This window comes from Salvelinus fontinalis, chromosome 9, assembly GCF_029448725.1.
Source record: "Salvelinus fontinalis isolate EN_2023a chromosome 9, ASM2944872v1, whole genome shotgun sequence".
NCBI classification, from domain to species: Eukaryota; Metazoa; Chordata; class Actinopteri; order Salmoniformes; family Salmonidae; genus Salvelinus; species Salvelinus fontinalis.
This window is the reverse complement of record NC_074673.1, coordinates 59,033,579-59,049,722: the sequence shown is the minus strand read 5'-3', so window position 1 is coordinate 59,049,722 and position 16,144 is coordinate 59,033,579. Positions and strand designations below refer to the sequence as shown.

General features: G+C 42.3%; 1 protein-coding gene across 1 annotated transcript in view; it reads right to left on the bottom strand.

The window, feature by feature from the left end:
• Positions 1-10,504, bottom strand: part of abtb2b (ankyrin repeat and BTB (POZ) domain containing 2b) — a 143,873-nt gene extending 133,369 nt beyond the window's left edge. Inside the window, exon 1 of the mRNA XM_055934960.1 lies at positions 9,090-10,504. Within this exon, the coding sequence (XP_055790935.1) occupies positions 9,090-9,984 (895 nt within the window). The 5' untranslated portion in view covers positions 9,985-10,504. The remainder of the gene's footprint in view (positions 1-9,089) is intronic.
• Between the last annotated feature and the right edge of the window lie 5,640 nt (positions 10,505-16,144).

The following is a 16,144-nucleotide window of genomic DNA, read 5'->3' as shown; positions in this document are numbered from 1 at the left end:
AAAATGCATATTTTTTTAACCTTTAATGTCAATTATCTATTTGTATATGTTGTATGTTGGTTTTTGTGTTGTGCGCGCCATCGATTGAGACACAGCCTGCTCTTAAAAACAGGGTGAGTGTCATCTCAATAGAATGGACCTATCCCTTCAGATCACTGCAATTTAGCTTGTACACCATCAATTTAAATTGAATTAAAATATTTACATCTAATTGCTAGAAAGCCAGTATGAGGGATTGCACTCAGGCTTAAATTAAAGGCGGGTGGTGCGTTCTCAAGCCGCAGATGCAGCAATACCAATGAGCGTCTTCTCCAATGCGAAGTTCGAAGTCTTCTACTTAAAAACTCTACACCCCCAAAGGCTTATTGAGGAATTGGACCTTGTATGTTTCCCCTCTAGTGTTGTCTACATGCACCAGCAGTATTACAAATGTTTTACAAATTAAAAAACAGAAATCATTTATTTACATAAGTATTCAGACCCTTTGCTATGAGACTCAAAATTGAGTTCAGGTGCATCCTGTTTCCATTGATCATCCTTAAGATGTTTCTACAACTTGATTGGAAACCACCTGTGGTAAATTCAATTGATTGGACATGATTTGGAAAGGCACACACCTGTCTATATAAGGTACCACAGTTGACAGTGCATGTCAGAGCAAAAACCAAGCCATGAGGGAATTGTCCCTTGAGCAGCGAGACAGGATTATGTCGAGGCACAGATCTGGGGAAGGGTACCAAAACATTTCTGCAGCATTGAAGGTCCCCAAGAACACAGTGGCCTCCATCATTCTTAAATGGAATAAGTTAGGAACCACCAAGACTTTTCTTGGAGCTGGTCGCCCAGGCCAAACTGAGCAATCGGGGAGAAGGGCCTTGGTCAGGGAGGTGACCAAGAACCTGATGGTCACTCTGACAGAGCTCCAGAGTTCCTCTGTGGAGATGAGAGAACCTTCCAGAAGGACAACCATCTCTGCAGCACTCCACCAAGCAGGCCTTTATGGTAGAGTGGCCAGACAGAAGCCACTTCTCAGTAAAAAGCACGACAGCCCGCTTGGAGTTTTCCAAAAGGCACCTAAAGGACACAATACTCTGGTCTGATGAAACCAGGATTGAACTCTTCGGCCTGAATGCCAAACATCACGTCTGGAGGAAACCTGGCACCATCCCTACGGTGAAGCATGGTGGTGGCAGCATCATGCCGTGGGGATGTTTTTCAGCGGCAGGGACTGCGAGTCAGGATAAATGGAAAAATTAATACACAGTGAAGACAGATCATTGACGATAACCGGCTCCAAAGTGCTCAGGACCTCAGACTGGGGCAAAGGTTCACCTTCCAACAGGACAACGACCATAAGCACACAGCCAAGACAACACAGGAGTGGTTTTGGACAAGTCCTTGAGTGGCCCAGCCAGAGCCCGGACTTGAACACGATCAAACATCTCTGGAGAGACCTGAATATAGCTGTGTAGCGACGCTCCCCATCAAACCTTACAGAGCTTGAGAGGATCTGCAGAGAAGCATGGGAGAAACTCCCCAAATACAGGTCTGCCTAGCTTGTAGCATCATACCCAAGAAGATTTGAGACTGTAATCGCTGCCAAACCTGTTTCAACAATGTACTGAGTAAAGGGTCTCAATACTTAAAATGTGATATTTCAGTTTGTATTTTTAATACGTTTGCAAAAATGTCTAAACCTGTTTTTGCTTTGTCATCATGGGTTATTGACGAGGGAAAAACAATGTAATACATTTTAGAATAAGGCTGTAACGTAACAAAATGTGAAAAAAGTCATGTGTTCTGAATACTTGAATTTGTCCATTTTTGATACTCTTCTATATATTCCTTGTTAATATGCATTGACTCCCGATTTGCCCGTTTCTAATCAACTATCTGCCTGCACCTGTTGCGCCCGCTATGCACAGCAGGTGTGTCTTAAGTATGTGTCTTCTTAAATTTGTTAGTACAGCACTGATGAAGGCATAAGAACCGAAACGTATGCTCTGTTCCTTTTTATATAGCACTTCAGACTTTCTGTATTCTTTCGAGCATGGATTAAATTCATTATATTATTTTTACATCTTGGCCTCCTTGGGTTATTCCTTTTCATGGTTGAGTGCGAGTACTTTAACTCTAATAACTTGCAATTACTATCACAAGATGGCCGCCAGGCCACCCACCCACTATTCTATTATCTATATTTCTATGACTTTAATAGGTTTATTTATGATGGATTGACAGTATAATTTAAAACAACAGATATTCCCTGATGTGGACCTCAAACCATCTTTGCGATACCACTTGAAAGTTGAAATTTCAATTGTATTCCCATTTTAGTACATTTATCAGCCAAAACACCCACCCTGTATATTCGAGAGCGTGTTCGGTCTCAACCGATGGTGGGCACAACACAAAAACCTCTGATTACGTAAAATAGGGTCTGGGCTACAATAAATTGGAATATGAAAAAAAAAAATAATAATAAAAAAAAATCGAACTTCACGCATTTTTGGATTATTGACGTTTCAAATGTTACAAAAAAAAATGTTTTAATAGTTTGACAACCCTGTTTGTAAACTTTTAAATGATTTCAAATCTCAAATATTTTCCAGTGATGAAGACATGGATGTCTCATGGTAGGCTTGGGTGGTATAGTGTATAACGGGGTATTTGGAAAAAGCCACGGGATGGTTTACAATTACCGTTGAAACTATTTCTTAGATTTTTTAATCAACTTGAATATTTGTAGCAAATTGATAAGTAAATACCTGCAGTCAACTTGAGCAATATGTTAGGAGATAAAGAACATGATGGTCCTCATTTCATCTGTCACATTATTATGTAGCTCACGACAGTCCCCAGTCACATGGTGTTTGTTTTAAAGCACATAATGACGAGAGAGCGAAACCTTGAGAGTCACTCACTGTTGTGGAGCATGCGTCAGGTGATCTAATTACAGTATGGAATTCACAACTAAATGTTTGCCAGCTAGATATCTTACAACTATTAAGTTAAGTGTCTAAAATATGCTAAATGCTCTGCAGTTGTGCATTTTGGTTTGCTAATTTAGTAGCTCGTTCGCGACATAGCTAACTTCTTCCAAAATCAAGCATTCGCTGGGTAATAGCAGAGAATCCCCATCTGGAACAACAGCCTTGCTAGCTAATATTTGTTTTGTGTGTTCAGCAAACTGAGTAGCATTTTTGAGTTACTTGTTTAGGTCAGAAATGTTACAGAATGTTCGCAATGCACCCTTTAGCATTTACTTGGCATTCTACGGGATGTTACATGTACATGTTAGCACAGCTAAGCTACGGGTTACAGACTATCAGTGCGGTTGGAAAACAGCGCCCCCTGTGCTCACTTCCAGTATTACCGAATATCCAAGTATCGCACAAGGTCGGTATGAAGGTATTACAATCTGGACACCGTCCAAGCCTATCTCATGGTATGATAGGCAATGCAAAATAGGTCAACTTTTGAGCACTATTATCTCTTGAATGATTTGGCATTCAGGTCCAAAAAGTCACTTTATGAGCACTTATGCAATGGGCAAATACTGCATGTATGGAACATTTCGTTCACATCAAAAGGAATTCAAAAGTGGTGCTGTCAAAAAGCTATTGAATTCAAATGGATTTAACCATTAATTAATTAAGCGCCTGGTGATGTCGCTAGGCAGGCCAAAACTCCATCCCACCAAAACAGGAGGCCTTTTCAAACTGCTCTTACCCTAATATGGCATTAATATCATTTTCAGAATGTCAGTATTATTCCAACCACAGTGTGGAAATATATATAAAACACAGGATAATCAAGTTTCACTGCACTCTGCCTTTAAAACATGAATACAAAAAAAACGTCCATAAATGATTCAATGGTTTGCTTGAACACTGATCTCTAATCAGATCTAATAAACAGTCCTACAGGGGACAACATTTGTGCTTCCTGTTACACTGATCAAAAATCAGTTCTAGAAAAAAGGATGAACGTAAACTGAAATACAAGTCTGATGGAGACAAATTGGTGAGGTGGGTATGGTACTTGCAGAATGGAGTCTGATTAAGTCACTCTGGATGAGTGTCTACTAAATGACCAAAATGTAAAATGCAAAAGGAAACAGTCACTTTGACAGTGACTATTCTATTCCCATACTTCAATTCATTTTACCTCATAAAAAACATGACTTGTTCAGTGAGAAAAAAAAACATTCCTTCTTGGTTAAGATTTCAAATGCAAATTGGACTGCTTTTTCCCCATCCTGACAAGTGAAATCACTTTGGACACATCTAAAGCCTTCTCACACATCTCAAGCTTTCTCAAACAAAGCAGACCCATTGTATCCTACCACAGGTTTGAGTATGACACATTACACCTTTTCCATCACATGTAGACATGAGTGAGTGGGAAGGGGAAAGGGGCGTGTAAGTGTTGCTCACTGGTGCTCTTAACTGAGCTGAGAGTTTGACTGCACTTTCAATCAGAGTGAATGAATGTTCTCCTGTCCAGATTCATGCACACATGCCTGTGCACACACACATGCCTGTGCACACACACACACACACACAAACCAACTCCAATTGCAGCAGCCAGGGCCGGCTCCAGGCATAAGCAACATAAGTGGTCGCGTACGGACCAATTTATATATACTGCACCAGTCAAAAGTTTGGACACACCTACTCCTTCAACGTTTTTTATTTATTTGTGCTATTTTCTACATTGTAGAATAAGAGTGAAGACATCAAAACTATGAAATAACACATTATGGAATCATGTTGTAACCAAAAAATATTAATTATATTTGAGACTCTTCAAAGTAGCCGCCTTGATGACAGCTTTGCACACTCTTGGCATTCTATCAACCAGCTTCATGAGGTAGTCACCTGGAATGCATTTCAATTAACAGGTGTGCCTTGTTAAAAGTACATTTGTGGAATTTCTTTCCTTTTTAATGTGGTTGAGCCAATCAGTTCTACCGTGACAAGGTAGGGGTGTTATACAGAAGATAGCCCTATTTGGTAAAAGACAAAGTCAATATTATGCCAAGAACAGCTCAAATAAGCAAAGAGAAACGACAGTATATCATTACTTTAAGACATGAAGGTCAGTCAATCTGGAAAATTTCAAGAACTTTGTGCATTCTTCAAGTACAGACACAAAAACCATCAAGCACTATGATGAAACTGGCTCTCATGAGGACCACCACAGGAAAGGAAGACCCAGATTTACCTCTGCTGCAGAAGATAAGTTCATTAGAATTAACTACACCTCATATTGCAGCCCAAATAAAAGTAACAGACACATCTCAACATCAACTGTTCAGAGGAGACTTAGTAACTCAGGCCTTCATGGTCGAATTGCTGCAAAGAAACCACTACTAAACGGACACCAATAATAATAAGAAGAGGCCAAGAAACAAGAGCAATGGACATTAGACCAGTGGAAATCTATCCTTTGGTCTGAGGAGTCCAAATTAGAGATTTTTGGTTCCAACCGATGTGTCTTTGTGAGACAGAGTAGGTAAACGGATTATCTCCACATGTGTGGTTCCCCCTGTGAAGCATAGAGGAGGAGGTATGGGGGTGCTTTGCTGGTGACACTGTCGGTGACAGCATTCTGCAGCGATATGCCATCCCATCTGGTTTGTGCGAAGTGGGATTATCATTTGTTTTTCAACAGGACAATGACCCAACACACCTCCAGACTGTGTAAGGGCTATTTGACCAAGAAGGAGAGTGATGGACTGTTACTTTAGATGACCTGGCCTCCACAATCACCCAACCTCAACCCAATTGACATGGTTTGGGATGAGTTGGAACGCAAAGTGAAGGAAAAGCAGACAAATGCTCAGCATATGTAGGAACTCCTTCAAGACTGTTGGAAAAGCATTCCAGGTGAAACTGGTTGAGAGAATGCCAAGAGTGTGCAAAGCTGTCAAGGCAAAGGGTGGCTACTTTGAAGAATCTAAAATGTAAAATATATTTTTATTTGTTTAACACTTTTTTGTTTACTACATGATTCCATATGTGTTATTTCATAGTTTTGATGTCTTCATTATTATTTTACAATATAGAAAATAGTAAAAATAAAGAAAAAACAATGAATGAGTAGGTGTGTCCAAACTTTTGACTGGTACTACATACATACCGAACAAAAATATAAATGGAACAATTTCAAAGATTTTACTGAGTTACAGTTTACATAAGGAAATCAGTCAATTTAAATACATTAAATTAGGCCCTAATCTATGGATTTCACATGACTGGAAACACAGATATGCATCTGTTGTTAACATGCTACCTTGTAAAAAAAGGTAGTGGTGTGGATCAGAAAACCAGTCAGTATCTGGTGTGACCACCATTTTCCTCATGCAGTGCAACACATCTCCTTCGGATAGTTGATCAGGCTGTTGATTGTGGCCTGCTGAATGTTGTCCCACTCCTCTTCAATGGCTGTGCAAAGTGGCTGGATATTGGCAGGATCTGGAACACGATGTCGTAGACGTCGATCCAGAGCATCCCAAACAGCTCAATGGGTGACATGTCTGGTGACTATGCAGGCCATGGAAGAACTGGGACATTTTCAGCTTCCAGGAATTGTGTACAGATCCTTGCGACATGGGGCCGTGCATTATCATGCTGAAACATGAGGGATTGGCGGTAGATGAATGACACGACAATGGGCCTCAAGATCTCGTCACGGTATATCTGTGCATTTAAATTGCCATAGATAAAATGCAATTGTGTTCATTGTCCATAGCTTATGCCTGCCCATGTCATAACCCCACCGACACAATGGGTCACTCTGTTCACAACGTTGACATCAGCAAACCGCTCCCCCATACACACTGTCTGCCATCTGCCCGGTACAGTTGAAGCCAGGATTCATCCGTGAAAAGCACACTTCTCCAGCGTGCCAGTGGCCATCGAAGGTGAGCATTTGCCCACTGAAGTCGGTTACGACGCCAAACTGCAATCAGGTCAAGACCCTGGTGAGGATGACAGGCACGCAGATGAGCTTCCCGGGGATGGTTTCTGAAAGTTTGTTTAGAAATGATTTGGTTGTGCAAACCCACAGTTTGTCTGGGTGGCTGGTCTCAGACGATCCCGCAGGTGAAGAAGCCGGATGTGGAGGTCCTGGGCTGGCGTGGTTACACGTTGTCTGAGGATGTGAGGCCGGTTGGACATTCTGCCAAATTCTCTAAAACTTTGTTAGAGAAGGCTTATGGTAGAGAAATGAACATTCAATTCTCCGGCAAGAGCTCTAGAGGACATTCCTGCATTCAGCATGCCAATTGCACGCTTCCTTGAGACATCTGTGGCATTGTGTTGTGGCAAAACTGCACATTTTAGAGTGGCCTTTTATTATCCCCAGCACAAGGTGCACCTGTGTAATGATCATGTTGTTTAATAAGCTTCTTGATATGCCACACCATTCAGGTGGATGGATTATCTTGGCAAAGGGAAAATGCTCACTAACAGGGATGTAAACAAATGTGTGCACAAAATATGTAAAATGTCTGTATTTTTTTTAACCTTTATTTAACTAGGCAAGTCAATTTAGAACAAACTCTTATTTTCAATGACGGCCTTGGAACAGTGGGTTAACTTCCTTGTTCAGGGTCAGAACGACAGATTTTTACCTTGTCAGCTCGGGGATTCGATCTGCAACCTTTCGGTTACAAGTTCAACACTCTAACCACTAGGCTACCTGCCGCCCCACTTCAGCTCACGAAACATTTGCATATATATTTTTTTCAGTTTATTTTTTTTAAAGAAACTCGGGTCGTTTGCATTTAACTATCATCTCGATAAAAACAGCTGGACGTAATGACGTCACAAGCAAAAACCTACGGTGTCTAATAAAAATTAAGTACCTGAAGTGTTTCCATGACCAATTTAAACAAATTGAGCATTAATAAATAGCTGACATCCTGTATGCCTTCCCATCTATCTGTTTCATGTCTCTGATAGCCAGCATTGATAGAATGCAATAATTTACTAATGTTTGCCATATTCTAATAATTCTCATGTGCCAACCACAATCCGTGCCATGGTTAAACCTGCACTGCTGTATATCTGAAATAGTTGAATGGTGAAACTTGCCAGCCAACCAGAAACGCAAGGCAACGCAATTCAGGTATTATTGAAAGTCAAGACAATCCTTGTCCTGTAATGACACATTGTTTTTCATAGTTGATCAAATAGATTTTTGCAAGCAGTAGGCGTTTAGAATTAAATGTGGAGTGGCGCTTATTAGTTACGCGAAGACATCCCGTTCCCTGCTTACCTTCAAAAGTATTGAGCAATCATCATTCATTCGAAAAACACCAGTTGTCGCTATAAAGAAAGTTTGACAAAAGAAAATCCACCCCTGTCGAACAGATTCAAATGTTGTCAATCTTCAGAGCATTTCTCCTATATCTGCCGTTTCCATTAAAACACAAGGCATTGCTTCTGTCTCATAAAACTGAGTCAATGGAAACCTGCCTAGTGACAGTCACTCAATTGCTTCTGTCTCATAAAACTGAGTCAATGGAAACCTGCCTAGTGACAGTCACTCAATTAGCCATGTCAGCTAACAATTTTTAGATTGGTAAATTAGTCGAGCCAGTTATTATCCCCAAATACTGACCGGCCATACAGGGCACGTGCCCAGGGCCCCTGACCTCCTCGGGGCCCCCAATGATTTTGTTAGTCACTCTCACTCAGATATAATTGACATGGCATAAGTCATGAGTAGAATTACATGAAATGTGTTATAAAATTGCTAAATGTTCTCTCCGTCCCATGGCAAAATGTGTAGAACTGCATTTCACAATAATTGCTACTCACCACACTCAAAGTGTAGATTTGCAGGAAATGTACTTTTTCGTACATGACTCTCTCCACCGTCAAGAGCAGTGCTTGGTGGTGGGGAAACAGAGAGCCGGCCCTGGCAGCAACAACTTCGTTTATAAGTCTATAATTTTGAGCCCACTTGTATGCATTTTACAGTCACCTTCCAACATTTATTCCACATTAGCTGGTCTACCTTTTGGGTACTTTGACAAAACCCCTCTTGCCTTGAAGTGATAGAAATGTACTTACCATTGGCGTTCTTGCCGCAGATTAGATGCTCATAGTGCTGCAGGACCCCCCACAGCTCCGCGTCATTGTTCACCACCCCCTCCAGAGCTTCGACCGACACCGGGGCACAGCCTGACACCGTGTCCACCCTGGAGTGCCCTCGCTCGGCCATCATTACCCGGGAGCCGGCCTCCTCCACCAGCGCCTCCATGCAGGCGGTAAGACAGATAGCCGCATACTCGTGGATGCGCACCGAGATGCGGGTGTCCACCATCCATCGAAAGAACCTTCCCACGGAGAAGGTGAGGCCGCAACGGGCAGATTTGCCCTTCCTCAGGAGCTCCCCGGCGCTCATACTGTACATGGAGATGGCCTTGACCGTGGCCGATATGCAGTGTTCGGCCAGAGCCCAGCTCAGCACCAGCCTCATGGCGCTCTGCACCTCGAAGCGAGTGCAACGGCAGTGCATGACGCTCAGCCGCTGAGCCTCTCTCGAAATGCGGATGAGGGCTCGGCGAAGGAGCGTGGACAGCCTCCGGACTGCCTCATTGGATAATGTCGGCACCGGAAACGCTTTGGCACCGGTAACGTTCCCGGCTACTTTACGCAGTATCTTTCCCACCTCGTCTTCGGTCCAAGGGAACTCCTCGAGCTCCGGTAAACGGGGACACTTGGAGAAGATGTCCTCGGGATCCTCGGGCAGCACCGTGTTGACCGTGTCCCAGCTGTTGTTGCGACTGTTCATGGAGCCGGAGTAGTACCACCAGTTGCCCCGATGCGGAGCCGTCATGAACGGCTGTGAGTTGGACTTGGAGGACGAGAGGCTCAGGGACTTGCAGGAGTCCCCTGCCCCGTAGCCCGAGTCTAGAGTCAGGTCCTCCAGGGTCTTCATGTGGGCATTGCTCATCCCCGCCATAGTTAGATATGTATTTTATTTAACAAGGATGTGAAGAAACGTTGGGGAATTTAATGGTTTACCTGGAAGTGACTGTAGTATACGACTCCAGTCGAAACTCACACGCAATCTGGTTCTACTGGTTTACGCAAAACTCTTTTCATGCGTGTCCATACATGTTAATTTGATCGTAACGCTAAAAATGGCATTTATCAGAAGTATATTCTGTAATTTCTATGTTTTAAAGATATCTAAATCCTTTCATAAATCATAGATGGTATGGAGAATGAAACCATACTGTACGCTCTCCCCATATAGTGCCTGTCGCGCAGTGATGTAAACTTTTCTCTCGGACTCCCCTCTCCCCGGGACTCCCAAACTTGTAGTCGAATTATTCCAATCCCTGGAAAAATCTGTTAATTCGGTAGTCCATCAACGGAAACCAGAAATTTGAGAGAAAGGAAAGGGTTTTGGAAGGTTTTAAAATAAGGAAATAGTCTATCATCGCTTGCAGCGAGCCTAGTGCCCCACCAGAAACAGACGACTGCCGCACAGACGTAAACGAGGGGCTGGGATACACGCCTGGAAATTCCCAACCACCAATCAGCAGCCGACAGAATTCTGAGATCCAATCAGCGAGTTGTTATACAGTACATTTAACTTTGGCTAAATACAGTATGAACGTTGTTTTTGCAACACATCACAAAATATGAGCCAGGGGTAAAACGAACATAAAATAGCAGGCGTAAAGGAGGTATCATTCCTAGGTATTAGCCGCTCTAGCATGGTGGTGGAAAATGGTGTTTCATAAATAAATAAAATCAATATATTTTCCCATTTTTTTCAGCCATTTTTCTAGCCATTAAATCGAGGTAAGGAGGAAATCGAAACCTTTGCAGCTTGACGAGAATGTTTTATGTATGAACCGGTCCCCGCGCGACATGAGCTGTCCAAAGGCTGATAGTGGAGATCACAAGTTGCTGGCACCTTACAGTTTTTCTCAATTGCTATAACACTAAAACCCATTGGCTGAACAAAGTTCTCAGTTGCCTGGACTCATTTAGCTAATTATGCAGTCTGTTGTCAATACCTTAAACCATTTCACATGGTAAAACACAATTTGCAGATCTCACTTAGACTTTTCAGCAAAACTCTAAACACATTCTCATTCTCAAAACACATTCTGCACTCTAATGCACATGTCATCCATACTGGTAAATACAAGCGGCAACAATCAAATACAAATAGAGAACACATGTCATTGATTGAACACAACCACTCAAAATTGATTTAACCTGTTTTCAAATGATGCGACACAACCAATATAAGCCAGTTCAGAGAGCAACCAGGTTGTTGAAGGTGGGAAGGAGAAAGTCTGAGAATGGATAGAAGAAACAATGTGAGAGGACGAGTGAGTATGCGAAGAGGAGGAGGAGGATGATGGCAAGGAAGAGGAGGACAAAGAGGAAGAGAAAGACAAAGAGTGGAAATATCTGATGAAATTCGAGCAACAGTTATAGACCATGTCCTTGTCCTTGGACTGACAATGAGGGAAGCAGGACTTAGAGTGCAACCCAATTTGAGCCGATTTTCTGTGTCCACCATAGTAAGGACATTCAGAGAAGAGAACAAGTATTACTGTATTTTTGTAATTGCACATTTACTGTACTACACTATATGCAGCTGTTTCAATAGACATTTGTAAAGTTAATCACTGTATGTATTGTACTGCATGAATATGTTTTGTAACTGTACAACTACTTTTTGTAGAATTGCAAGGCTGCCACATGCAGGTGGAAGGACAGCTATATTCACTCGGGAGCAAGAGGCTGTTATAGTTGGCATGGTCCTTCAAGATAATGCAATACGACTCAGAGAAATCCAGGAACGAGTGATACAAGACAACACACACTTCCAGGGAATCGACAGTGTGAGCATTTCCACAATTGACCGCGTCCTCCATCGTAACAGGATGCGAATGAAACAAGTATACAGAGTACCTTTTGAGCGCAACTCACCAAGGGTGAAAGAACTGCGAGCTCAGTACGTGCAAGTAAGTGTACATTCAGAAACATTTACTGTAATCCAGATTGTCCACAGTACTAACACATACTATGTGAATGACATTATTCTTCAGTACATACAATGTATGTGAATCAGAAGCCTAATTGTACTCTACAGTATAGCACTGTCTCTGTACGACTTACACAATCCTACATACAGTATATTGTATTTCTACACAGACAATATTTGACTTGGAATCCTTGGACAGACCCCATGAGTTCATCTTTGTCGATGAAGCAGGCTTCAATCTAACAAAGAGGAGAAGGAGAGGCCGAAACATGATTGGACAGCGGGCCATTGTTGAAGTCCCTGGTCAACGAGGTGGCAATGTCACAATCTGTGTTGCTATCAGCAACCATGGTGTTCTACATCACCATGTTACACTCGGGCCATATAACACCCAGCACCTTCTAAGATTTATTGACAATCTAAGACATATTTTATTTGAGCAGCAGGTTCAAGAGCAGCAGGGTCAAGAGCTAAATGAGAATCCCATTCTCACCTATGTGATAGTGTGGGACAATGTCAGTTTCCACTGAGCTGCTCAGGTAAGGGAATGGTTTAACATCAATGGGCAGTTCATGAACTTGTACCTCCCTCCATACTCCCCTTTCCTGAATCCGATTAAGGAGTTTTTCTCCTCTTGGAGATGGAAAGTGTATGATAGACAACCCTACACCAGAGTAAATCTGCTGCAAGTCATGGATTTAGCCTGTGGTGATATAGGGGAGGAATCATGTCAGGGCTGGATACGGCACACAAGAGGCTTCTTCCCCCGTTGCTTCAGGAGGGACAATATTGCTTGTGATGTCGAGGAAGTGCTCTGGCCTGACCCAGCCCAAAGACAAGAAGAAGTGCTCTGGCCTGACCCAGCCCAAAGACAAGAAGAAGTGCTCTGGCCTGACCCAGCCCAAAGACAAGAAGAAGTGCTCTGGCCTGACCCAGCCCAAAGACAAGAAGAAGTGCTCTGGCCTGACCCAGCCCAAAGACAAGAAGAAGTGCTCTGGCCTGACCCAGCCCAAAGACAAGAAGAAGTGCTCTGGCCTGACCCAGCCCAAAGACAAGAAGAAGTGCTCTGGCCTGACCCAGCCCAAAGACAAGAAGAAGTGCTCTGGCCTGACCCAGCCCAAAGACAAGAAGAAGTGCTCTGGCCTGACCCAGCCCAAAGACAAGAAGAAGTGCTCTGGCCTGACCCAGCCCAAAGACAGGAAGAAGCACATTGATCACATGTTAACTCCTTTGATTTGTGTCTCTTTTAGTATTGTATACTGTAGTACAGTGCATTGTAGGCTGTATACTGTACAATGGACAAATTGTATGGCCCGGAACATTGTGCTTTTCATGTATTAACAGTACTGACTGCTCAATAGATTTTGACTGGTTACAGGTTCATATCAACAAAGAACAAGAATTACAGTATCACAGAGACAAAGGACACGTTTGTGAGATGCAGGGTACAGTACTGTAAAAATAGGGGTACAAGGAGGAAGAACAAAAAATGAATCTTTTTTTCGATTAAAAATGTACTTCTCCCTGTGAATTGTATGTTTTGAACAATGTGTTTTCTATTCTTCGGTGTATTGTTTACTGACTGCTTGAGAGTGTATATCATGGTGATCACTTTGTTTATGAATTGAGAGCAGTGTTTGATTTTGAACACAGGTGAAACTGTTTTGAGGCGAATGTTTCATTTTGCGAGAGGAGTCGGAGGTTACGTAAATAGTGCTTGAAGATGAGGTTTCGTGTTTAATGTTTTCAGGAAATGGAGCAAGGTTTCAGAAATTGTGTTTTAGCAATTGAGACAAACTGTAATTGTGGAGGACGGCCCGCTGCCCAGGCTAGGTCAAGCTACAGTTCAGCTCCCCTGGATGGAGAGCATGTTGTGTGATTAAAAGCCTGTTCTAGGGCCCAACGGTAGGGGAATGTCTTGAGAATAAGAACCCAGCAGCCCTCCACTTGCCAGATCAATTAGCCTTGCCAGGGAATCGAACCGGCCACCTTTCGGCTTAGATGTTACCATTGAAATTACTATGGCTTCGTACAAAGCCTCTGTATAGACTCTCAGAACCGTTTATGATTTCATATTATCAGTGGCGACTTGTCGTTCATGGCAGTTGGGGCAGGGCCCCACCTGTTTTGAGCCCCACCTGTTATATACAGTATATAAATATTTTTTTTAATGTTGTTTCCTCTTTTGCATGTTATTTTGGCATTAATACATGTCACACATCAGTCTGCAAACAATGTTAAAAAAAAATAAAGTAATTGAATTAATAAAGCCACACACAAACATGTTCTCATTTTTGCTTTCTTGATTAAGGCAGCTCCAAAATGCAGGTGTTTCAGCCTAGCTCAGTGCTTTCTGTGGTGGTGGGGCAGCCAGCGGAAAATACAGAGACTAGGAGTTGGTAATGTTCTCTAGTTGCGTTGTGATTTGCTCAGTGTCCTGTCACCCATGGGGACAACACGTCACTGCAAAATCTACAGGGAGAGCTCGAAAATGCAGACCCCGTGGGTGCTGCCACAGAGTTACATTAGGAGTGCCCATCCAAGAAGGCTCAAGGTCATTGGCCACAGATAAAATGACGTCAAATACCATTATATCTACCGTAGCTTTGATTGGACTCATGTCAACATCATAGTTTCAACATTTTTGCAGCAGGCTAGATAAGCAGTCATCATCATCAATCAAGTCAACAATCTACTGGCATCATGACTTCTTCTGTGTTCAAAACAACTGGAAACTCAGAACTGGGAAATCTCAGACTTCAGTGAGTTCAAGACAACTGGGAACTCTTAAAAAAATGAGCTCCGACTGGGAAAATACATTTTGAACGGTCATCCAACTCGGAATTCCAAGTCGGGAACTAAGGCCTCTTTCTAGAGCTCTGACTTGAAGATCACTGATTCAACCTTGTTTTTTTCCAAGTTTCCAGTTGTCTTGAAAGCACCATGAATCCAAAGAATGCCAGAGTTTGATGACAAAATTTGCCCACAAGCAAGTCAGCCATACAGTATCAGCTAGGATTTTTTTAAAGGTAGCAAATGAGGCTGAATGAACTGTTTCGCTGCCAGACAAGGCTCTGCTGATAGCCAGGTGGTGGTAAGGATTCCCTCCATGGTGCTGAAAAGAAAGCTTTGCTGTTGGGACAGCTTTATGTAGGCCCTAACAGTTTGTGGGCACCGTTTGTCACCGTTCTAGTGCAATTCATGTATTGTTTAGTGTTGTGTTGTGTAGTGGTTTTGCTGGCATGCATCGAAAACATATTTTGGGGGGTTTGCCCCAGCAAGATTTACATGCTAAAATCACCACTGCATATTATGATGATAAAATGGAAGTTGATGTCATTCTGCTGCCTGAGGGGTAATTCATCATAAGGAATTCTGAGAGTCAATAAATTCAAATGGTCAGTAATTCCCTAACCAGGTTACTTTTCCTGACTAAATAAATCCTTGATTATTTCATGATTACATTTTCACTCTATGCTGCTGGTTGGTTTACTGGCTCAAGCCTGAACCAATACAAACCAGCCCACCTCAGTTATTTCACTTTGCAGGCTTCTTGGGGGTGTTGGCTAGCTGACAAAATATTATGTTAGCAGTTCCTTCAGCCTTCAATATAAACCGAATTTGCAAATCCCTTAGTAAGAAGAGTACTTCATTTTTTCAAATAGGCCTATCTTAAAATGAACAAGGTTTTAGTCCCGATCGAAATTGCATTTAAATGATATCAAGGATTACAAGGAAAGGAGAGGTCTCCCATGAGAAAGGTCTTCTTACCTCAATAGGACTTCCTGATTGAATAAAGGTTGAATAAAACGTATATAAAAGAGGTGTTAGATTTTAGAATGTTAACAGTCATCCTTGACTGCTCAGAGTGCCTACATGAACACTTCAGGCATCTAGACAGTTAGTTCAGGAGTTCAATACCATTCATACAGTGCCTCGGAAAGTATTCAGACCCATTCCTTTTTTCCTCATTCCACAGCCTTATTCTAAAATTGATTAATTTGTTTTTCCCTCCTCATCAATCTACACACAAAGCCCCATAATGACAAAGCAAAAACAGGTTTTTAGACATTTCGCCAATGAATTAAATATAAAAAAACTGAAATAT